The following is a 25,678-nucleotide window of genomic DNA, read 5'->3' on the forward strand; positions in this document are numbered from 1 at the left end:
GATTGGAACAGAATCCACGTGACAGAATCATAATCATGTGATGTTATTGCTGTAAACAAAAAGAAAGTACAACAGTCAGTTTACATTTTTACAACTAGAAGCGACAAGAATGCATGTTTTTCTGGTTTGTGTTTGTTTGACAGGGATAGTCCTTGGCATACCACATAATTTTGAACTTCCTAAACTGAAAGACGACGGAGTTCACTGGGCTTTGTTAGTTGCAGGCTCAAATGGATGGATGAACTACAGACACCAGGTGAGACGCAAATTGAAAGTTTCTAAATTTTCAATGAAATCTACTGTTTTTCTTTTTCCTCAAGGTTCTATTTATGTTTATATTTAGAATTTCATTGCTATAAGATTTTGAAGGCCACATGTACTATTTTTTAATGAATTTTAAAAAGGCCTTTTAAAAATGCTTAAATTTATAATTAACTCTGCTGTCTGATAATAATTTATGCTTCATATAATTTATAAAAAGTCTGTGAATTGTAATTAATAAGTAAAATTAGTATGTACATATACAGTTGATGTGCACTTGTTCAAGATGTTGGCATTGATGTCTATAGGGACATGAGGGATATAAATATAAGTTCATAATGGTTAGCAGTACGTACAGTTCTGAGAGTGTAATATATTTGAGGTTTTTTTTTGCCCCCCCCCCCCCCCCCCCCCTTTCTTTTTGATTAATGAAAATGAATTATCATATCTATATATTTTAACAACAAGTGCTATCTTTTTTTAACAAAGTAATAATTGATCCATTCTTGTCAAGATGTATCTTAATTATGCTTAATTACTTGATTAAATGAAAAGTTATCTTTAAAGTATAATTTTACACACCTTACACTGATAATTTTATCGATATTAAATTAGACAGGATACTTTAGAAGATTATTTTATCTATAACAATTTCTTTCTTGGCTCATGTCATACTCATGACTTGGCATGTGATTAAATGAAAGTACATGGAATATGTCATGTGATCAAAATGTGATTTAATAAATTTATTCATCATGTTCATGAACGATTTTAAAGAATCTACATCCTGATTTAGTCATATGCTTGAGCTTAGAATAAATGTTACCATTTAATTGGACAAAAAATATAAATATGTTGAGTTATTAAAATATGAATATATAGAGATGTGGGGATACATGTGAATGAGTCAGAAACCCAACAGCACAAGTATTACATGAATATATATACACAAAAGTTTTGATATACATTGTACAAGTATTAATTAACTTTTAATTATTTATACTAACAGTAAACACCATTGTCCTGTTTTTCATAATCCTTAGGCTATTATTAAAATTCAAAGCAACAGATGCTAGTGCAATATTTTCTGTCATATGACTTTATCTATGATCTAAATACCCAAGGCAAATTCATACTTTTAGAGTAACATGCCTATGAATCAACAGACCAGTGCTACAGACATGACAGATGTGCAAAAAAAATGTTTAGAAGATAGCAAAATACATTGAATGCATGTATGGATAAAACTATTTGTCAAACGACAATACAAGTTTTCTTTGATACAGCTTTAAATCATGTTAATCTTTTTATTGTTTGACTTCTAGAAGTTGTTGGGTTGATGTCTGGTAACATATACCCCATGATTTCTCCTATTCATTCACATGAACTTCATGTACACACAATGATGTATATAAAGATGTAATTTTATGAATTTCATGTATCTTGAATAAAATTACAACATATATGCTAATTAACAACATATGCTCTTTAAATGAAATACACTGTATAGTAGTACAATAGATCCTGTTAACCCTGAACCCTTAGTGTAAATTTGAAAATTGTATATCGCATGTTACACATGATAGAGTAAGGACATTTAGTACATGTAAAAGTTATTTATCTTGTACATGTATTTTCTTTTATGTATCTATTCTTATTTGTTTTAAAAAAATTAATAAGGGCAGATGAAATTAAAAAAAAAAAAACAAGTTTTAATTACCCAAGTTCAATTAATATGTCGGTCTCAGACAAAGAACCTATCTAGGTGTTGTCTTGAATTGTAATTTATTGGGTTGCATTCTTATTAATGTATGCAAATGAATGTACCTACATCATCTTTTATGCAGATTCTCTCGTATTAATTTCTTATGGAAACAAAGTAAAAATAAAAGATGTCTTTTCATGGAATATTTTTGTGATTAGTAGTGACAAAGTCAAATACAATGTACTTTTAAAAGGTGTATATATAGAGAATATTATATGGCTTTTTCAATATCACATCCGTATCAACCCGAGACACCAATATAATCCCAAGAGCTCTGCTCGAGGGATTTTATTGGTTGAGGGTTGATACAGTGTGTGATATTTAAAAAGCCATATCATATACACTTTATTGTATATCTCAAGTAGATGTTTTTTCATGTGACGTTTGCAACGGTGACTGATGTCGATGACGTGATGTCATACAGATTAAGGGCGTGATAAAGCCTTTGCAACCGTGACTGATATCGATGTCATCATGGATGGCTGATACAGCATGATGCCATTGATCGTATTACACATACAATAATAAAAACCAAACACATATTTATCAAAAATATATGTCAGATACCAATAGTCTATTGGACATACGATGTCAACTATAAACCCTTGCTAACACTACAGAGCTGATTAGGGGTACACATATATGTCATTCAAGGGAATCAAATATAAATACATAATTATATATATTGACAATTTAAATAGAGCTATTTTTAGGAGCTCTGAGCTTTGAAAGTTAAAATACACCTAGTCTATAATGATTTGAGTAACTTAAAAAAAATGAGACTTACTGTGGACTAAATTCAGCTTCAGCAGGTTTCTGTTCGAGAATTTGAAGTTTATTTGAATTGTACATGTATTTAGAAAATTTCACATGCATCTATGATTGTGATTTAACTTTTTAACCACAACCAAATTCCAGGTTCAGGAAATTTTCGAATTCTATACAATTAAAACTATTAAAGTTTGAAATGTCAGTTTGTATTTTTGGGAAACCTTATAATCTTGTTGCAATTTTGACATTTGTGTAACATTGATGAAAAATGATGAAAGAAAGTTTATGGAATGTAGTGTCCCAGTGGCATTATATTAAAGCCTGGCTTGCTGCTTTGTGAAAATTTCCCCAATTTCCTGTGAAGAAAAAAAATTCAAGCCAAGTCTGAAGCTGCTGGTCAGCTGGTGAAAAATTTTCAAGCCGTGGCTAATATGTTTTAAACAATTTGAAAGCTTGAGGAGATTAGTAAATACATATATTTGTTTTAGGCTGATGTTTGCCATGCTTATCAAGTATTGAAGAATCATGGATTACCAGATGAGAGGATTATTGTTATGATGGTTGATGATATAGCCAACAATAGAGAGTAAGACGTTTAATGATGTACTGTCAAATGCAGATTAACATGCTGTATTGGCAATAATGGCTAAAATATGCCAGGCCAACCTTAAAAAATTCTTTGTTTGAAGATGCCTACCCATGCCTATTAGGGTTGGGTAGGTAGGTAGGTATTTTTTTTTTTTTTTTTGGCCAACAACATAAGTTACATGTTTTAGACAAGAAGACGACGTAAGAGCAGGAAATAAACTTAAGAAAAAATTTGAGATCATTTGTGTCATAAAATTATTCGGGTAGGCTGATTTTTAGGTGGGTAGGTAGGCAACATCAAACAATCATAATTTTATTTTTGGCCCCATGCTGTTTAACAATCTCATTATATCCTGCAGACCTTCATTATTATCGAATGATTTAATGATTGTTACTTGTTAAACATATATACAGTGATTAATATTTCATGAATATTCAGGACAAGAAAAAATTAACAATTAATACACAATGTACAATAGTTTGATTTTTGCAAGGTACATGTAGGTCTACAAGATGAAAGGCAGAAAGTTTGGACTGCCACCAGAAAAAAATGTAGGATAATGGGGCAGAAATTTAGCCTTGCAACAGGCCATCTATGGGACCTTCACAGAGTTGTTGTAAGGTTTCCTAAGTGTGCAGATTTTGTTGCAACCACCCATTCTGACTGTACGTGACTGGTGTATAAATCCAGCACAGCCAAACAGACGCCCAACTTTAGCATGCGAGTTAAAAGCAATACAGGAGAATTCCACTTAGGAATGACCTTATTGTTATCACTCTTCCTCAGGTGTCATATGTTTCCCTGTGAATCAAGGTTATTGCTGGAGATTGATGGTAATAATACTAGGGTTGATGAGCTTTCATATTCATTGCCTGCATATACATGTATGGAATATAAAAAGAGATGTTTCAAATTCGATAAATTATTCACTACCTCCAGCTTCCCTGTGAAAACTCACCAATAGAGTTGCTTGCAGTTTTTTATACGACCGCAAAAAAAATTTTGTGGTCGTATATTGGTATGACGTTGGCGTCGTCGTCGTCGTCGTCGTCCGGCGTCGTCGTCGTCCGAATACACATTAGTTTTCGCACTCTAACTTTAGTTTGAGTGAATGGATCTCAATGAAATTTTACCATAAGGTTCAATACCACAAAAGGAAGGTGGGGATTGATTTTGGGGGTTGTGGTACTAACAGTTAAGGAATTAGGGGCCAAAAGGGGCCAAAAATAAGCATTTTTGTAACTTCCAGACATAACTTGTGTGTAAATGTATGGATCTCTCTGACATTGTACCACAAGGTTCCATATCACAAAGGGAATGCTGGGATTGATTTTGGGGGTAATTGCCTCCAAATTTTAGGAATTAGGGGCCAAAAAGGGGCAAAAAACAAGCATTTTTCTAGTTTCATGACAATATCTTGTTTGTAAGTGTATGGATCTTTATGAAATTGTACTACAAGGTTCCATATCACAAAGGGAATACTGGGATTGATTTTTGGGGTAATTTCCTCCAAATTTTAGGAATTAGGGGCCAAAAAGGGGCAAAAAACAAGCATTTTTCTAGTTTCATGACAATAACTTGTTTGTAAGTGTATGGATCTTTATGAAATTGTACTACAAGGTTCCATATCACAAAGGGAAGGCTGGGATTGATTTTGGGGGTTTTCCCTCAAAATTTTAGTAATTAGGGGCCATAAAAGGGCAAAAAAAACATGCATTTTTCTAGTTTCAGGACAATAACTTGTGTGTAAGTGTATGGATCTTTATGAAATTGTACTGCAAGGTTCCATATCACAAAGGGAAAGCTGGAATTGAGTTTGGGGGTAATTGCCCTAAACGTTTAGGAATTTGGGGCCAAAAAGGGGCCAAAAAACAAGCATTTTTCTAGTTTCCAGACAATAACTTGTGTTCAAGTGTATGAATCTCTCTGAAATTGTACTGCAAGGTACCATACCACAAAGGGAAAGCTGGGATAGAGTTTGGGGGTGATGAATCATAAGGGGGTTCAAAAAATTGGGGGGGGGGGATTTTTTTTCCCTTTTTTTTCTTTTCCATTTTAAATTGGTTATTTCTGATTTATATATAAAAGCAAATAATAATGATATGGTTTGAATAGGCATACATGTGAACCTCCCGACGGGAGTACAATAATCCCGTTTTCAGGGGTCTCCTCCCGACCTCCCGTTGAAGAGGAAAAAATCCCGTGTATGAAATTTTTCATGAATGAAAAATTTCTGCCCAACATATCATCTCATGCATCTGGTGTAACTGACATTACCTGAAGTTATATTTTACCTGTAAATCAATTAACATGCATAATTATATGGCTTCACTTGTCAGCTTTGGTGTCAAACATACAGGTAATCAACGATTTTTACCTCAGGCTAACTGCCGTTGTGTAACAAAAACTGTGTATTTATTGGGTTACTTCCCTTGATTTATCCTGTTTTAAGTTACTTTCCTTTTCATAATGAAAATTTTTAAAAGAATATAAATAAAATATAAATTGAACAAATAATCATAAAAGGATGGTTATTAAATGATTTTAAATGTCTTAGGACAAATAAAAAAATAATAATTTGAAAATTATTTGAGGATTCTATACTTCCTTTCAAGGCTTAAATTGAAATTTATATAATAATTATGACCCTAAATTTACAGATAAAATGATTTTCTGAGTTTGCAAATAAAAACTATTTGCAAGAGAAAAAAAAAAATAAATAAAAACTATTTGCAGATAGCTAAACAAATGTTCTGGTTGCAATGATTGTTTTATAGAATATGAAGTAAAAAATTTAAAGAACATACTGGAAAAAAACAATGTTAGATTGAACATGTAGAATATAAAGATGGAGAAACTTTATAAGTACAAGGGTACTATAAACATAATAAATTGGATGGAAAGTTGAAGAAAACACACTTTAAAAGACCATTTTTACAGCACACGGTTACATTTACAACAAAATTAATGTCGATTAAAAACCTCCTGATCTGAGTTTCACAGTCCATCACATGTATGAATAGGTAAATTGAAAATTTTTAAGTTCTTAGACCACTTTCATTCTGTGTCAGAAACCTATGCTGTGTCAAATATTTAATTACAATCCAAATTCAGTGCTGTATCAAGCTTGAATGTTGTGTCCATACTTGCCCCAACTGTTCAGGGTTCGACCTCTGCGGTCGTATCAAGCTGCGCCCCAGCGGAGCATTTTATTCTCCTCTATTCTGTACATCCATGTGTTTGTCTGTCATAGCAATGTCAGTATGGCATTTTATAGATGTGATATAAATATAAATGGATGTATATGTTAGCGGCAATAAGTGAAATTAGGCATAAAGCTTAAATCCTAGGCTAACGCCTAGGCAGTAAGTCTATTGCCTAAATAATGTTAGGCATTACTCTTAAATCCTAAGTTTAAATCCTGAAAATAATGTCCAGGTATTAATGTTAATGCCTAAAATGAAAATGAGAGAAACTAAATGGAAATTTATTCAAAGTTAAAATACATTTTATACATAATAAAATAATAAGAACTTTGAATGTCAATTACATGAAATAAAATCATAATTAGATATTGATGTAGTAACTCTTTGAATAAACCTCTTAAAATATATGTAAACTTGTTGGATAGTTGTCTTATTGGTAATCGTACTACATCTCCTTATTTTTATATTGATAGAAAATTGTATTGAAATTTATTTGTTACCAATTGGTGCGGAGCTACGGCACAGACTATTTCACAGTTTTAATTTTTTCTAGCATTTGTACCTGGTGATCATCCAATACTTTTGTGTAGAGCAGAATTCTTTTGTATATGAACGAATTTGATTCCAATTGACCACTGTTAAGTCTTTGATCCTCATCCATGCAGTAAGCATGTCATGAATATTTCCGCTTGACCACTCAATACTACCCTGTGATTGGAGATGTATTGGCTTCCAGTGAACAATAACTAGTTCTGGCCACATTAGCATTAATTTAGATATAACCTTAGCTGTAATTCACGACCTTTGTCTCTTTGCTGTTTATGTGACACACTAAATATTGTGAAAACATAAACTAAATTAGAAGCCACCTTTGAAGCACTTTTTGACGTAAGAGCTCTAGTAATAAAACTAGGTGATCTTGGTACACCATAACGAAAATATAGTTTTCATCTTACTTTGATTGGAAATCAATTAAATCAACCTGTCCTAGCTCTTCTGCAAAACTCTTTGGATAAAACGGTGTTTAGTACTACTCCCTTCCCTATGCACATTTTATCATGTTACAATTTTCACAAAATGGAAGAAATAGTACAATGGAATCATGGAAAATGTTTGCAAAGCCATTACTAGGTTGTTTAATTCTACGGTCAATGATAATAATAGGCGTTTTGACATATTTCTTTATGTGTTTTTCCCAAAATAGCATACAGTTCCTCTAAAAAAAAACATAAACTTTGAAATTTCCCTCACCATTCTCTTTTACTTTAGTTACCAGTCTTTCAAACCTCCAGTGGTAAAAAATATCATACAATTCTAAATTACAATTTTCTATAGTTGCCTTATTCTCTGATTTTGAAAGTTTAATCTTTGCCAAATGATCATTGTACTTTTGCCTTGGGTATATGATCTTTGTTTTCCCTCACTCACTCAAATTTATATTCCGCAAAGATTCAAGAAATTTGTTGTTGCTTCAATGCTAATAATCCAAATTAAGAAGTGAAGAGACAAGATGAGTATTTAAGAAAATTTACATATCCAATAAAACAGATTGAAAGATGATGTGAATGGCAAAATTTCATATCTTCAGTTGTCTATTTTTGACCAGCTCAAACTGGCTTGGCCATTGAAGAGCAATTACACAAAGAAATACGAGTAAGTTCTGTTTTGAATACGAAATTAAAATTACTAAAAATTGAAGATCTTTTAAATCAGTTTATATTAATTTCTGGAATATAATTTTCACAATATTATTCTTCAAGAAGTAGTTCACCGAATAAACATGTATTTGGAAGATAAACAAAAATCCCAAAATTTGCTTATTGCCTGTAATGATGTTTGGCAGTAGGTTGAATTATGAATCATCAGATTTCAGGAAATAAGCCTAATGCCTGGAAATTTCAGGCAATAACTTAATGCCTAGGCGTTAGCTTATTGCCTAGGATTTAAGCTTAATGCCTAATTTCACTTATTGCCGCTAACATATACATCAAATACAACAAAATATGACTTACCTCAGAAAACACAAGTTCAGGTAAATAAAAAAATGCAAACATTTCGAGATATTTGTCTATAATGGAATTGAATATTTTAAGCATGACATTTAAGTATTCATTTTGCTGGAATTTGCTATAGTATATGTTCTACAAGGTAAAAGAAAAATATTACAGGTACATATTGGGATATTTAAAAAAAAAAACATATTTCTATATAAATAAAACTCTCTTAAATTTTTTCTTCAGAAATCCACAACCAGGAGTTATCATTAACCAGCCAGATGGACCTGATGTTTACCAAGGAGTTCCAAAAGACTATACAGGATTAAAGGTAGGTTATTGATCAGATGTTTACTGATGAGTTCCAAAAGACTAGAAACAAGATTAAAGATAGCCCGGGATCCTGGCTCTCTGCCATGCAGAAGAGCCAGGCAGATTACAACATGTATTTGTTTATTGGATGTTAAAATGATGCATTGTGGGATAGAATCATTTCTTGACACATGGTGGGAAATATTTATTAAAATTTATTTTTAACATCAAATAATGCAAATTCCAGTAAATATACAGCAATAATCATCCAAACATTAGTGATTTACATTGTAAATCACCAGTTAATTAATGATTCAATTTATATATTCATTGTTTACGGTATATAACACACACATGTGCAATTATTCAGTCCTGTTTAGTGCTGAAAAGTGGTCACATGGATTGCATTACACCTGGCCTTACTGACGCGAAGTAAAGGTTTGGCTAGGATCCCAGGCTAGATTAAAGATAGCTTATTGTCCCCCACATAACGCGTTGCAGGGGACATGGAAATACTGGGCGACCGTCCGTCCGTGTATCCATTCATCTGTCCGTCTGGTCTTGTTAGCGCTCTCACATATATGTACAATTCTTGCCAGATTTTTATAAAAATTATGATATAGGATAATATCAGCAATATCTTGGACAAGTTTTATAATGGTGGACAATCAACTTTTTTTAAAAGAGTTATGCCTCTTGGAAATATTAAATTTATGGAAAATGACCTCATTAGTGCTCTCACAGGTACAATTTTAGCCAGATTTTTATAAAACTTATACTATAGCTTTATATCAGCAATATCTTGGACAAGTTTTATAATGGTGGACGATCAACTTTTTAAAAGAGTTATGCCCCTTGGAAATATAAAATATGTGCAACACGGGAGACATTGGAACTCTGTTCTTTTATTGATAAGGCTTTGTCAAAAACTTTTATTGTTGTCTGCAGAACACCAATAGAGTATGGCATTTTCATGCATGTGATCATGATTGCCAAATTACTTTTAAAAAAAAAAATGTTTTGAAAAGCTAAGATGCAAATGAGTGTAAATAATGAAAAGAACGCTTTATAAATTTTATGCCTTCAAAGCGTTTTTCTAGATATACTTTCATCAGGAATGCTCAAAGCCAAATATTTTAAAGCCAAGGATGTATATAAGTACTGAAACACACTAAGAGCTATATGACCAAAAGGAACCTAATTTATAAATAACTGGTTATAAGGACAATGAAATCTGAAAAACGAATTAATGAGTGTTAGAAGGCATTGTTTCTTTATTGGATGGTAAAAGTGTTTGGACTTCTTTTCTGTAACTACAGCATGAAAAAATGGAGATGTGGTGCTATTGCTAATTGGGAGCCTTTTTTTTAAACACTATTTAGTGTTATCTTACATTACCCTGTGTTGTTATGCCCCATTTAGGATAATATATGTGGCATTTTGTTTTCTAGTCTGTGTATGAGTTTGTCCATTCCTTCATCTGTTGTCACATCTTGTATGAGGTTAAAGTTTTGGTTTAAGGTAGTTTATCATGACATTGTGGTCACATCAACTTGAAACTTAGCACAGTGTTAATTATGATGTGAACCTAATAAAACATTTGCTAAATTAGGATTTTGACCCAGATTTTGTAGTTACTGAACATGGAAATAAGATAGACGTGCGAGTGGGGCATAATATCCTATGGACACATATTCTTATTTGTCTATAATACCAGTATAATGTATTATAAAGTGAAGATTTTTTTCTGAAAATAAATGAGGGTCTGGACTCTGGATGGGGTTTACAGAATAGAGAATAATGTGCAAAAAGTTCAGAATAAATGGCTAAAAAAATAAAGAATAGAGAAAAATACGCCAAAAAATTAAGAATAGAGAATAATTTGGTGCTAAAATATAAGGAATAAAGAATAATGGGCAAAATGTTTAAAGAATAGAGAAAAACGGCTTTAAAAAATTAAAGAATACAGAAGTGAAGGACCCTCATATATTACATAATTTTATTTTTAGGATGTCACTCCAGAAGTATTCCTAGATGTATTACAAGGTATTAGCAAAAAGGTGAAGGGTAAAGGTAGTGGCAAAGTTATAAACAGGTAATTATGAGTATTGGTAAAAATAGCATCTAACTGCCTACATTCTTATTTCCTCTGTATTTGAGTATTAGAACTTAATAATAAATTTTTGAGATGATTGTTGAAATGTGATTCAAGGCAATGACAAATTGATTTTTGCTTTTAACTCTTTTTATATGAAATCTGATATAGTGCAAATAATATATAATCTTGTGATTTGAAAGTTCTTGCAAAGTCTCTCTGACACCATTTTTGTTTCAGAAAAAAACCAAATAAGAACTGAGAATTCAATTGGTTTTAAGATGAATCAAAATGAAACAAATTTATAAGTGTAAATATGAAAAAATGGTAGAATGTTTAAAAAGGTTTATTTTAACTTTTCTTTATTTTAATGTTTGTTAGCATCAGTCAATGAAACTTATTATTTGCAGCTTGTTGATTATTTGCACGATTGATAGCTACAATGCAAAGCTAAGAGACCAATTTCAAATATCAAAATGAAATACTGTTGTTTCCATTCTTATGTTCATATATTGCTCTACTGACATAAATTATAGAATTAGTCCTAAGAGATTGACATTACTGTCCAATTTAAATTTAGGATTATGAAAGATTTCTTATAGAAGGTTTAATGGACATCTTAAATAAAAAGATGTGTAGAAGGAAAACAAATTTTATATGATTTTTTTTTCAGTGGACCAAATGATCATATCTTTGTAAATTTTGTCGACCATGGAGCACCAAACCTGATTGCTTTTGGACAAAAATTTGTAAGTAATAATAATTATATTAATTCATTTGAACCTTTTGCTTTCAGACATTTAAAATGATTTTTCAAATGTCAAAAGTTTGAGAAAAAAAATTTAAAGGACATGTTATAAATATTTTTTTCTGACCTGATAAGAAAGTTTGCTAAACATGCATTTAAAGTCATAGAGGACATTTTAAATTAACTATCCATAATGGTCACTGTAGATTCATCTATTTGTATGGGCATAATTTTTTTGTGTTTTGAGAAAAACAGGTACTTTTGTGGAGATTGATTTCCAGGTTTTGACAAATTCTGCACATAAATCCTTTAGGAAATTTATATGTGTATTTTGTTGGACACTTAATTTTGTGGTTCACATATTATCATGAATTAAAGAAAGTCTCATGAATAATAATTAATGCATAGTATAAAGGTTACCATAATCTTAATTTCATTTTCAGCTCCATAGTAAAGATCTGATGAAAGTTTTAAAAGAAATGCATCAAGAACAGAAATTTGCAAAGGTAATACAGTATTATTTAGAACTAAAACTGTTTTCTTGTTCATGTTGTAACATTTTAACCTATTTCACATGTGCTATTGTTGAATAACTCTCTGATATAAGGAGATTGTTTTCTGAATTCTAATCTGTAGATATCTCTTTAAAGTGTTTTTAAAAACATAAACAACAAGATTTGAATTGTGTTAAGTACAAGACAATATTATTAGTTACATAGTGTGCTAGTGACCTAATACGGTATATATGGGGTCAGTAAATTCCATATGGGGTGAGAGCAAAGCTCAAATTCCCATATGGAATTTACTGACCCCATATATACCGTATTACGTCACTAGCACACTATGTAAGGAATTTATCTTACCGACTATCTTAACATGTGGTATTTAGACTAGTGACCTATCACAGACAGCAAGTCTTCAATACCGTTATCATTAAGAAACTACTTCCATTGGTCATACAAAAACAAATGCCAACAATAATAACTTGTTAGCTTTAAATGTATTTTATGAATTTGTTTCAATCTTTCATCATCAATTTCTTTGTCTGTTAAAACATTTAAGATTTTTTCTCAGTACCGTTTTGTTTTCATAAAGGGATGTAACACCACTACAAAATGTGTATTAAAATAAGCCCCCCCTACTAACCTGATATGGAATATACACGGTCTCCACGCGGTTGCTTTTAACCAATCATATTCCTAGAAATGTATAGGAGGTAAGATAATATTAGTTACACAGTGTACTAGTGACCTAATACGATATATATGGGGTCAGTAAATTCCATATGGGGTAAGATTTTTTTTCGTTCTCACCCCATCTGGAATTTACTGACACCATATATATTGTATTAGGTCACTAGCACACTGTAACGAATTTATCTCACCGACTATCTTAACATGTGTCATTTAGACTAGTGGCCTATCAAAGTGATCAAGTCTTCAATATAATACTTCCAATGGTCTCTACAAAAACAAATGCCAACAATAACAACTTGTTAGCTTTTAATGTGTTTTTATGCCCCCACCGTAGCGGAGGGGGCATTAAGTTTTACCCTTGTCCGTCTGTACATACGTCCATCCATATGTCCTTACGTCCCAAAGTTGGTTTCTGTTCTCTAACTTTAGTTTGCCTCAACCAAATGTTATGAAACTTATACACAATACTTATTACCATAAAACACAGATCAACTTTGAAATTGGGTGCCGTCACGATAACGGTTCTTGAGTTATGCCCCTTTATAAACATAAAAATTCCTGAATTTTTCGTTTCCGTTCTCTTAACTTTAGTTTGCCTCAATCAAATGTTATGAAACTTGTACACAATGCTTATTACCACAAAACTCAGATCAAGTACAAATTTGGGTAGCGTCACTTTTACTGCTCTTCAGTTATGTCCCTTGATATCTTTATATGATATGCAAGCGTGGGCATCATCTGTGTCCCATGGACACATTCCACATTTATCTTCATTTATTTCAATCGTTCATCATCAATTTCTCCATCAGTTGTGCGGGCGAAACGTTTCAGATTTTTCCTCAACACCGTGTTGTTTTTATAAAGGACATAACACCACTATTTACTGTGTATTAAAATAAACCACCCCATATTAAATATACACAGTCTCCACGCGGTCACTTTTAACCAATGATATTCCTAGAAATGCATTGGAGGTAAGATAATAAGCTATATTTCAATTTGTATACATGTATATCAATGTGACTTAGAAATTTTTCTTTTTCATTTTTAGCTTGTGTTTTACCTGGAATCTTGTGAATCTGGATCTATGTTTAAAACACTTCTACCCAAAGATATAAACAGTAAGTGATTCTCACACTGTTAAAGAAACAAATCAAACAATATAAGCATACATCTTTGTAAGTCTATGAAAAATAAAAGTAGGTTCAAATTTATATATCAAAACTCCATCGACAAAACATCAACCATGATAAAAGACAGACAATCAAATGTCAGATTCTGAATTTGGAAAAAATTGAAAATGTTCTCCCTTTTTCATGCTTTTGCAAGAATTATTTCTTGTCTGGGAGGTATCTTTTATAGGATTGTATTGTGGATATTATTATATTTAACTACTGTGGACATGCTTAACATTTATTGCAATCTTTTATATATTAATGAAGACTACATGTTTTTAACATTGAATAACTAAGTCTTCAAAAGCGCAAGCAGTTCACTCTCACAGGGGTGTATCTTGAAACTTTTGAAATGGGGTCTTTGTGTTATATATTTGACCAAAACCTGTAGTATTAAATATGTTGGTCTTGGGTTATTTTTCAGTCCTTGCATTGTCAGCATCTAATTCATCACAGTCATCTTATGCCTGTTATTTTGACAAGAAGAGGAAAACTTATTTGGGAGATGTGTTTAGTGTTATGTGGCTGCAGGATTCTGACAAGGTAATATTTCACAGGGGATGTATTGTTATGGCCCAACAACAAAGTTGTCGGGGCCATATAGTTTTACCCTTATCCGTCATTCTGTCATTCTGTCATTCCGTCTTTCTGCAACGAACAGTTATACAGACTTTTTTCTAAATGCCTTTACATATTGAGCTGATTTTTAGAATGTGAATCTACTATGATGAGTTACAAATCGAGTTTATGTTTGGTTCCACTCTCCTGATTTTTGACAAAACTGCGGGCTTTGGACTTTGAAAATTTTGTAAAAATAGCAGTTATACAGACTTTTGTAAAAAAAGCCTTCACATATTGAGCTGAATTTTAGTATGTGAATCTACTATGATGAGTTATAGATCGAGTTTAAGTTTGGTTCTGCTCCATTGATTTTGCTAAAATTACAGGCTTTGGAATTTGAACATTTCATGAAAATCAGTTATACAGACTTTTTTTCTAAACTCCTTTACATATTGAGCTGATTTTTAGTATGTGAGTCTACTATGATGAGGTACAGATCGAGTTTATGTCTGATTCCACTCCATTGATTTTTGCTGAAATTACGGGCTTTGGATTTTTTTGGAAAATTTTGTGAAAACAGTTATACGGACTTCTCAAATTTCCATTCCTAAAAGTGGCTTCAAGCTTTTTTTGCAAGCGGGGCTATTTCTGTCGTTCTGACACATCAAGTTTAAATTTATTTTTCACTTCTGAACTTGCTCATCCAAAGTTAAACCCTATTTATAAAATTTAAAGGAAATTTGCTCTTGTCAATTAAATGAAATTATATTCAACTATGCTTGGTTAAACAATGAAATTGCAAAGTATAACCATGCTCAGTTAGCATAGTATACATATAATAAATTTGATTTAGTTTTCTTGTATGAATTTGCCTTTGATCATGAGTTTTCTATTTTCTATTGCTCACTTAGAATCAAATTTTTTTTTAAGGGGTTATCATGCAAAATATGATGGAGCTAAAAGGAAATCCACTTTTAGCAACCCTTGAATGCTAACAATTTTACTTTTTTTAAACCAGATGATTTAAAATGTAATTTTGGCCTGAAACATAAAGGTTTTCAGCAGATATCCTATTTAAATTTTACATATAGAAATAATCCTATTTTGTCAATTGTAGGAAAATTTAAACTCTGAAACAATCCAGGATCAGTTTAAAATCACAAAGAAGAAGACAAACACAAGTCATGTGATGGAATTTGGAGATAAGGTTAGTTAAGTTGAATTGTATATCCTGGTTACTGGATACTTTCCAATCTGATTTTAAGGATCTGACAACATTCCGTTTTACTTCCTGTTCTGGTTATTACTACATCAGCCAATGAAAGGTTGAAAATTGAAGGTGTGTATGAATCCAAAAAAAACAGAGGATCTAGAAAGGTTGTTAAAACAGAAAGTAGAATGGAGTGTGTGAGATCCATGTAGACAAAGCTTACACACAGGATCTGTGATTTAATCAGATTGGGATACATCCACACTTGTGAGATTTTGGCTACTGATTTTGATTTATAGCCAAAATAAAATAAAATAAATTTTATACAATACAATGATTTTGCTGCTGATTTTAATTACCTGCCAAAATAAAATGAACAATTTTATGTTAAGTTCTAACCATTGCTAATGATGGTTGTATTTTGTGGTCATGTTGCAGCTGTTTATTCATATTGTATTATAAACTGAATATTTTTATTTCCATATTTCAGTCAATTGGTAAAATGACAGTTGCTGAATTCCAAGGAAAGCAGCAAGCTAACAACATTGTATTTCCAGCACCTGATCCAACTGTAAGTCAGATTACTTAACATTGTTTTTATAATTAGTTGAATATGAAAAGCTGTACAATGATAATGATGGATGTTACAAACTTCATATAATACACAGCCTGAAGGAAGAAATCTGCTTTGTATACGACCGCAAAAAAATTTTTGTGGTCGTATATTGGTATGACGTTGGCGTCGTCGTCGTCGTCGTCCGGCGTCGTCGTCCGAATACACATTAGTTTTCGCACTCTAACTTTAGTTTAAGTGAATGGATCTCATTGAAATTTTACCATAAGGTTCAATACCACAAAAGGAAGGTGGGGATTGATTTTGGGGGTTATGGTACTAACAGTTAAGGAATTAGGGGCCAAAAGGGGCCAAAAATAAGCATTTTTGTAACTTCCAGACATAACTTGTGTGTAAGTGTATGGATCTCTCTGACATTGTACCACAAGGTTCCATATCACAAAGGGAATGCTGGGATTGATTTTGGGGGTAATTGTCTCCAAATTTTAGGAATTAGGGGCCAAAAAGGGGCAAAAAACAAGCATTTTTCTAGTTTCATGACAATAACTTGTTTGTAAGTGTATGGATCTTTATGAAATTGTACTACAAGGTTCCATATCACAAAGGGAATACTGGGATTGATTTTTGGGGTAATTTCCTCCAAATATTAGGAATTAGGGGCCAAAAAGGGGCAAAAAACAAGCATTTTTCTAGTTTCATGACAATAACTTGTTTGTAAGTGTATGGATCTTTATGAAATTGTACTACAAGGTTCCATATCACAAAGGGAAGGCTGGGATTGATTTTGGGGGTTTTCCCTCAAAATTTTAGTAATTAGGGGCCATAAAAGGGCAAAAAAAACATGCATTTTTCTAGTTTCAGGACAATAACTTGTGTGTAAGTGTATGGATCTTTATGAAATTGTACTGCAAGGTTCCATATCACAAAGGGAAAGCTGGAATTGAGTTTGGGGGTAATTGCCCTTAACGTTTAGGAATTTGGGGCCAAAAAGGGGCCAAAAAACAAGCATTTTTCTAGTTTCCAGACAATAACTTGTGTTCAAGTGTATGAATCTCTCTGAAATTGTACTGCAAGGTACCATACCACAAAGGGAAAGCTGGGATTGAGTTTGGGGGCGATGAATCATAAGGGGGTTCAAAAAATTGGGGGGGGGGATTTTTTTTTCCCTTTTTTTTCTTTAACATTTTCCATTTTAAATTGGTTATTTCTGATTTATATATAAAAGCAAATAATAATGATATGGTTTGAATAGGCATACTTGTGAACCTCCCAACGGGAGTACAATAATCCCGTTTTCAGGGGTCTCCTCCCCCCTCCCGTTGAAAAAATCCCGTGTATGAAATTTTTCATGAATGAAAAATTTCTGCCCAACATAACATCTCAGGCATCTGGTGTAACTGACATTACCTGAAGTTATATTTTACCTGTAAATCAATTAACATGCATAATTATATGGCTTCACTTGTCAGCTTGGGTGTCAAACATACTGGTAAGCAACGATTTTTACCTCAGGCTAACTGTTGTTGTGTAACAAAAACTGTGTATTTATTGGGTTACTTCCCTTGATTTATCCTGTTTTAAGTTACTTTCCTTTTAATAATGAAAATTTTTAAAAGAATATAAATAAAATATAAATTGAACAAATAATCATAAAAGGATGGTTATTAAATGATTTTAAATGTCTTAGGACAAATAAAAAAATAATAATTTGAAAATTATTTGAGGATTCTATACTTCCTTTTAAGGCTTAAATTGAAATTTATATAATAACTATGACCCTAACTTTACAGATAGAATGAATTTCTGAGTTTGCAAACAAAAACTATTTGCAAGAGATAAAAAAATAAAATAAAAACTATTTGCAGACAGCTAAACAAATGTTCTGGTTGCAATGATTGTTTTATAGAATATGAAGTATAAAATTTAAAGAACATACTGGAAAAAAAACAATGTTAGATTGAACATGTAGAATATAAAGATGGAGAAACTTTATAAGTACAAGGGTACTATAAACATAATAAATTGGTTGGAAAGTTGAAGAAAACACACTTTAAAAGACCATTTTTACAGCACACGGTTACATTTACAACAAAATTAATGTCGATTAAAAACCTCCTGATCTGAGTCCTAATCTCCTGACCAAAATTTCCCAATCTCCTGATCTGAGTTTCACAGTCCATCACATGTATGAATAGGTAAATTGAAAATTTTTAAGTTCTTAGACCACGTTCATTCTGTGTCAGAAACCTATGCGGTGTCAAATATTTAATTACAATCACAATTCAGTGCTGTATCAAGCTTGAATGTTGTGTCCATACTTGCACCAACTGTTCAGGGTTCGACCTCTGCGATCGTATCAAGCTGCGCCCCAGCGGAGCATTTTATTAAAGGATGTCCCAACTTAAAATTTTCCATCTGCTGCTTATATTTTTAATATATTCCATAAATTTGAGAGACTGAATCCAAGCCTAAAGTTTAAGGAGATGTGGTATGCTTGTCAAGGAGAAAACTATCCAACATCCAATGGACAATGGTTGTAAACAACTAAAGTAGAAGGCTTTCATGTACATGTACCTTGTTCTTAATGTAGGCCAACAGTAGTTGAAGATTTATCAATGAATTAATAGACATCATATGTATATTTCATCAGGAGACCCAGACATAAAATCAAAATCAACACTATCTTGTTTGAGCTTATGTAAATTAAAGCACTCAATACAGTTTGCAACTTAAAAAAACATATCAATGTACATCAAGCCAGACAGGGGCTTTAAAGTTACATAAACATAACCTTTGAAGGAGGCTGTGTTGATTTTGAAACTCTTGATTGTGTGAGTTGCTCTTATATAAAGACACACTTTCTGATTTTTCTCTTTATCTGAATAGTGGTGCCAAAATGAGATTAGAGCACAAATATTTCCTTTTGGGAATTTCACTGCCCATGTTTTTTAATGATGATTATTTATCTTGGGGACACAATTTTAATTTGGCCTCAACTTCAGATATTTTATGAAATTGGTGTTATCTTACTTACACTTATATGGTCAAGAGTTAATGTCATATTTGGAGTAGACTTTTCTTGTATGCACATCATAATGGTACCATTTCTTTTGTATCACTCAGTGGTGGTGCAAATTTTATTTTGATTAGCATAGTTGCAACCAATCTCACAGTAATAAGTGGTGATACTAGAATCAACTTTTGCTGTGTCAAATCTTTGTATCAATACAATTCTGAAAAATAAATATTGTATTCTCTACCCACAGATTGATGCTGTGAAAGCTGAGGATGTTGAAATGGAAGTACTTAGAAATTTATGGCTCTTGTCAACAAATGAGGAGGAGAAGGACCAGTTAATGTCACAGCTTTCAGGCTTAGCTCTGGTAAGTTATAATACTAAACAGAATATCCCTTCATTGTTAAAGCAATATATCAAGTTATAGCTAAAGGTATGCTTTAACAGTTTAAATCGAGTCAAATAGGGCCTAAAAAGTAATAAAAAGTAAAATAACAAAAATAACGAACTCCAAGAAAAATTCAAATTGGAAAGTCCCTTATCAAATGGCAAAATCAAAAGCTCAAACACATCAAACGAATGGAAAACAACTGTCATAAATTCCTGACTTGGTACAGGCATTTCCTTATGTAGAAAATGGTGGATTTAACCTGGTTTTATAGCTAGCTAAATCTTTCACTTGTATGACAGTTGCATAAAATATAGTTTTCATCCCTGCAAAAAAAGGTATAAGGTTTCTGTATGTGGATTGAAATGCAGGTTTAAGTTTGAATAATGGATATCAATAAAAACTTTTAGTACATCTACTATTAAATAAAGAGGTTGGATTATTTATGAGCCACAACTAATTAAAACACTATAAAATAGCCTAAATTTATGTGATATGACATTAGTTTGTTTCAGTTCAAGTTCTTCAATTTGTATAAAGAAATTTTTTTCTCTCATGGTTTTACTTATTGTTAAGACTCTTCAAAAATATCGTCCTCAAGAATTATAACTATTTTGAAGTCACAAAGTTAATTTTGATGTTTCATTTTTAGAAAAGATCTAAAATAGATAAATTAGTGAAGGAGATTATCAGTAAAACAGTGGATCATGATCACCAGATAGTTACCAGTATCATGGAGGATAATATTGACCTATATAATCATGATTGTTACATACAAACTGTGGAGTATTTGAGAGATACATGTCATGACCTTGACCTGCCAAATGTAAGTATTGGAAAATGGTTGTTGCGCATTGAGTGATTTTATTAGTCCCCTACCGACGAAGTCGAAGGGGACTTTAGGTTTGCACTCCATCCGTCTGTCTATCTGTCTGTCTGTCTGTCTGTCTGTCCATGTCTGTCTGTCCATCTGTCCATCTGTCATTCCGGCAAATCAGTTTTCCAGACTTTTTTTCTTCGTGCTTGAAGAAATTGATTTGATATTTGGTTTATTGATTTATCGTGACAAGTTACAGGTCAAGTTCAATTTTCACGATTTTAGCTTTTCTCTTTGTTCAGTTAAAGCCCTTTCCCTAGAATTAAATTTTTGATGAAATACTTGTTAATTAGTAGATTTCTGTTCAAAGGGAAATAACACATTTTTATGCCCCCGCCGTAGAGGTAGGTGCATTAAGTTTTACCCTTGTCCGTCTGTACGTACGTACGTTCCAAAATTGGTTTCCGTTCTCTAACTTGAGTTTGCCTCAACCAAATGTTATGAAACTTATACACAATGCTTATTACCACAAAACACAGATTAAGTTTGAATTTTGGTGGTGTCACTTTAACCGTTCTAGAGTTATGCCCCTTTATAAATGGAAAAATTGCAAAATTTTTATTTGCTTCTAAATATCAAGTTTTTTTTTTAAATTGGAGTTATCCTCCTTTGTCCATGATAATAGTTGAATCAACTACAATCAATGCTTTATACAATGCAATGTTTAATTTTGACTTCCACTTATAAAACACAGATCAAGTTGAATTTGGATAGTGTCACTTTAACCATTATTGAGTTATGCCCCTTTATAAATCGAAAGATTGCAAAATTTTTAGTTTCCATTCTGTAACTTAAGTTTGCCCCAACCAAACATTATGAAACCTATACACAATATTCATTACCACAAAACTAAGATCAAGTACAAATTTTTTGTTTCCGTTTTCTAACTTTAGTTTGCCTCAACCAAATGTTATGAAACTTATACACAATGCTTATTACTACATAATACAGATAAGTACGAAATTTGGTGGCAACACTTTTACCATTCTTGAGTTATGTCCCTTTATAAACATAAAAATTGCTGAATTTTTAGTTTCCGTTCTCTAACTTTAGTTTGTCTCAACCAAATGTTATAAAACTTATACACAACCGTTCTAGAGTTATGCGTGTTTACAAATAGAAAAATTGCTGAATTTTTAGTTTCTGTTCTCTACTTAAGTTAGCCTCAACCAAATGTTATGAGACTTACACACAATGCTTATTACCACAAAACTCAGATCAAGTTCAAATTAGGGTAGCGTCACTTTTACCGTTCTTCAGTTATGTCCCTTTATAACTATATGATATGCAAGCGGGGGCATCATCTGTGTCCACATGTGGACACTATCCACATTTATTTAAAAGACTTTTACAAGACAAAATGACATATTGGATTTTTTTCCTTTTCTTTGGTAAATTGTTTGAAGAATTTAGTGGTAGGTTTGTTTGTCATTCTTGAAGATATTGATTTGATAATTAGTATATAGTTTTATCATGACAAATTACAGATCAAGTTGGAATTTTGTTCCAGTCTGATAATTTTGTGCAGAGTTATGGTCTTTGGACATAGAAAATTCACTTAAATAATCAGTTTTCAACAGTTTTTTTATCATGCTTGAAGATTTTGACTTGATATTTTTATGCAGTTTACACCATGACAAGTTATAGATCAAGTTAGAATTTCGTTCCATTACAATGAAATTTTAATCGGTAGGGGACTATGTATTGCCATGCAATACTCACAGAATGCTTGTTGTATTCGAATAACACTCTTACAATTATTTACTTATAACTTAAGTCACATTGTGCCATGATTTTTAATCAATGAATACTAATTTTGATATTTAAAAGGACTTTAATATCCCCATAATTAACAGACCATGGTATAAAAATTCTGTTACATTATTAAAAGCACATGAAAACTTATACACTGTTAAATTCTCATTTTTAGATGCATGTATAAATATGATGTTCTTATTCTTTGAGTTTTTCTAGATGTGGGGTGAATCTGTTCTGTAGATTGACAGTTAAAGGCTGGACAATTTCACATTATTTGCTAAAGCTGACTTCAACAGTTTTTCACCGGAAACCTAGATATATAAGAGTAATTTGTATTTATAAATGTATATATTATACAATTTGACCTAATTTTATTTATATTTCAGTTCCAATACTCACTCAGACGACTTTATGCATTTGTAAACCTGTGTGAACGTAACAAGTATTCATTTGCCACCATTAAATCTGCCATCGACAAAACATGTTAGTGGACCAAAAATACAGTAGAAGAAGATGGACAAAATGTTGAATACCAGTGCTATTAACTTAGTTTGAAACATTCAATATATCAGTTTTTGGGGAGGAGTTATGTTTTGATTTAGTATTAATATGTATGTCGGTTCTTACTTACAGAAGGTTGTATGTTTATTTACAAAAATGTATATATATATATATATATTTTAAAAGATTCTTTTTATACATTTATCAAAATTTTTCCTGATAAGGCAACTTTACTTTAAAACTGGGTGCAATAATATTTTCTTCTTTTTTGTGTTTTTGTAGTACAAAGTCAAAATATATTTTCTATTCTCAAAGTAAACGATATATATAAACAGCAGTGTAATGAATAGAATATATATTTAATCTGTATGGTATATTAAAATTACAAAATAAGTACAAAATTGGCACGGGAAGAAAAATTCAGACCTGCCAACTTTCATTATTTATGGGGGATTTCCTCCGTGAGAGGTGTTGACCTATATTTTGGAATTCTTTATTGTATATATGGTCACATCATGTTTTCATACGTCATATGAATTCGTACATGCATGCTTTTTCAATGGAAATTGTGATGTCACAATGCATTCTTAATAGCATGAAAACCCATGAGACGAGGATACTGATCACCTCAAAACAGGCATTCAAATGAGTCAATATGGTATTTCAGCACCTAGATACTCATTCAGACAATATAGAAGAAGATTAGAAACTTTTATGACAATATAAGAGGGGCATTAGGTCCTCTTGTGCTTAAAATCCCCCATGGAGATATTGAATAGTTGGTAGGTATTAAAATTGTACATTTAAGATTAAAACTTGTGAGAAAGAATATAAAACATTTCTGCGAATCATTAGAATTTATAAAAATCAAACTTATATCAGCAAGATAGATAATGGACATACATATTGTATTGCATACTTAAAAAAAAACACTTTATACTTAACATTTATATTCCTGCTTTCAACATGGTTTCTTGACTTTTTATGGCTAAATGTGAGCAAATTATATACACATTGTAAATATCATGTAAATGTTTGTGTTGCCAAAGATTAAGCATAATAATTGGTTAAGAGTGTTATGGAATATTTTTGGATCTGATAACAAAATTGTAGGATTTATGCATGTAATATTAAAGAAGTAATTCTACATGTATTCAATGTTACAGTAATATTTTTAAAATGTGTTGTTAATGAAGTAACTTCACATTGGCAGTTAAATAGAAAGTTTTTGTTATATTGCAGTAGGAATTTAACATGGACTGTTTCAGCAATATTTATTTGTAATGTTACAGAAGAGATTGTACATGTACTGTTCAATAAGAATCTATGTGTACTGTTACAAAATGTTACTTAAACTGTTTCAGTAGGATTATATATAATGTAACCGGTATTGTTCATGTTCTGTTATTTATAATTAGAATCTATGTGTAATTTTGCAGAGTTTAATTGTATTAAATGGAATTAAACATGCTCTTTTACATTGAAGTATAAGAATGGTACAGAAAATTACATTTACTGTGATGGTAGGACTTTCATATGTAGTGTTTCAGAAAGATGTACATTTGTTTATATAAAACATGTTACCGGGTAATATAAAAGATTCCTGCCTTTGTCTGTGATCAGTTTTTCAATCCATAATATCATTAAAGTGTTGGATATTGTATTTGATATTTTCTTCAATTACTTAATCTTTTTATATTAATATTTAATAGCAAACAACAATCAATCCAAACACAGGGGCCTCGATGGCCGAGCGGTCTAACTAACCTGTCAACACAGGATGTGAGTTTGTTTCCGGCATGTGGCAGGTGCATTCGACTCCAACCTTTATTTAACTAGGATTGTCAGTATTGACATACCAAAGTTCGGTGGTTCTCTCTGGGCACTTAGGCTGCCTCCACCAATAAAAACTGACTGCCACGAATTAGCACTATAGTGCTGAAAGTGGCATTAACAACATTCAATAAATTAATCAATCCAAACAGGAAATTTCTAGGTACATTTCCTTAACTATCTCAATGATTCATTGTGTGAAACATAAAACACAAAAAGAATCACATGATTTACAAAAAAATATTGGATAGCACAACAGACCACACCAACACCAAAAAATAGATAAGCAACATATGGTCCAGATATCCTGGCTTGGTATAGGCACATTAGTCACAGAATTAGGTTATGTTACTTTGATATCTGTATAAGATGACATTTTGTAACTGTCACACAATAGACAACTTTTGAGTTCATTGCATTTCCTTCAAAAATTTGGGTTTTAGTGAACATCAGTCGTGCGTTTAGGGGCATTGTCACTTCCTTCCAATGTTGAGTGAGTGGTTGAAAAAATATGATGCTATATTACACGAATTATTCAGCAAATTGAATTCTTATAATTGATAAGCAGCACTGCTGTCATTAGGGAATTGTGATTAAGTACCTACGGAACAAACATTATTTCTAGTTTATCCTGCATAATGACGATCATGAAGAAGCTTGGTGAACTTTAATAGTGCAAGGATACAGGCAATCCCTTCTATCTGGTAAATGACGTCATAAAGGCGAGCATAATTGACGAACTTTTTTGGTGAAGGACATAACTCGAAAGTGGTCATTTACTTTGGACATGTTCCAGTAGTCATGGCCATAATCATGTCCTCCGGGGATCCTTTCCTCATTCATTTTCT

The 25,678-nt window shown here is 31.9% G+C and overlaps 1 protein-coding gene across 1 annotated transcript; it reads left to right on the forward strand.

Annotated features, from left to right (window-relative positions):
* Positions 1-17: 17 nt before the first annotated feature.
* LOC127738605 (legumain-like) lies at positions 18-24,660 on the forward strand. Its single transcript, XM_052249935.1, has 13 exons — positions 18-256; positions 3,286-3,383; positions 8,833-8,917; positions 10,908-10,993; positions 11,667-11,742; positions 12,185-12,247; positions 13,989-14,058; positions 14,537-14,655; positions 15,791-15,880; positions 16,374-16,454; positions 19,724-19,840; positions 20,514-20,687; positions 22,883-24,660. The coding sequence occupies exons 1-13, from the start codon at positions 110-112 to the stop codon at positions 22,982-22,984; spliced, it is 1,308 nt and encodes a 435-aa protein (XP_052105895.1). The 5' UTR covers positions 18-109; the 3' UTR covers positions 22,985-24,660.
* The last annotated feature ends 1,018 nt before the right edge of the window (positions 24,661-25,678 follow it).

Source organism: Mytilus californianus, unplaced genomic scaffold, assembly GCF_021869535.1.
Source record: "Mytilus californianus isolate M0D057914Y unplaced genomic scaffold, xbMytCali1.0.p SCAF_4, whole genome shotgun sequence".
Taxonomy (NCBI): Eukaryota; Metazoa; Mollusca; class Bivalvia; order Mytilida; family Mytilidae; genus Mytilus; species Mytilus californianus.

What these genes read in the sequence shown, in the direction of transcription:
- LOC127738605 (XM_052249935.1), top strand. Translation starts at nt 110, where the DNA reads ATGCATGTTTTTCTGGTTTGTGTTTGTTTGACAGGGATAGTCCTTGGC. An exon ending in AGTGGCAAAGTTATAAACAG is followed by an intron (nt 10,994 to 11,666) that starts GTAATTATGAGT and finishes TTTTTTTTTCAG; the next exon opens with TGGACCAAATGATCATATCT. An exon ending in TTGCTTTTGGACAAAAATTT is followed by an intron (nt 11,743 to 12,184) that starts GTAAGTAATAAT and finishes TTTCATTTTCAG; the next exon opens with CTCCATAGTAAAGATCTGAT.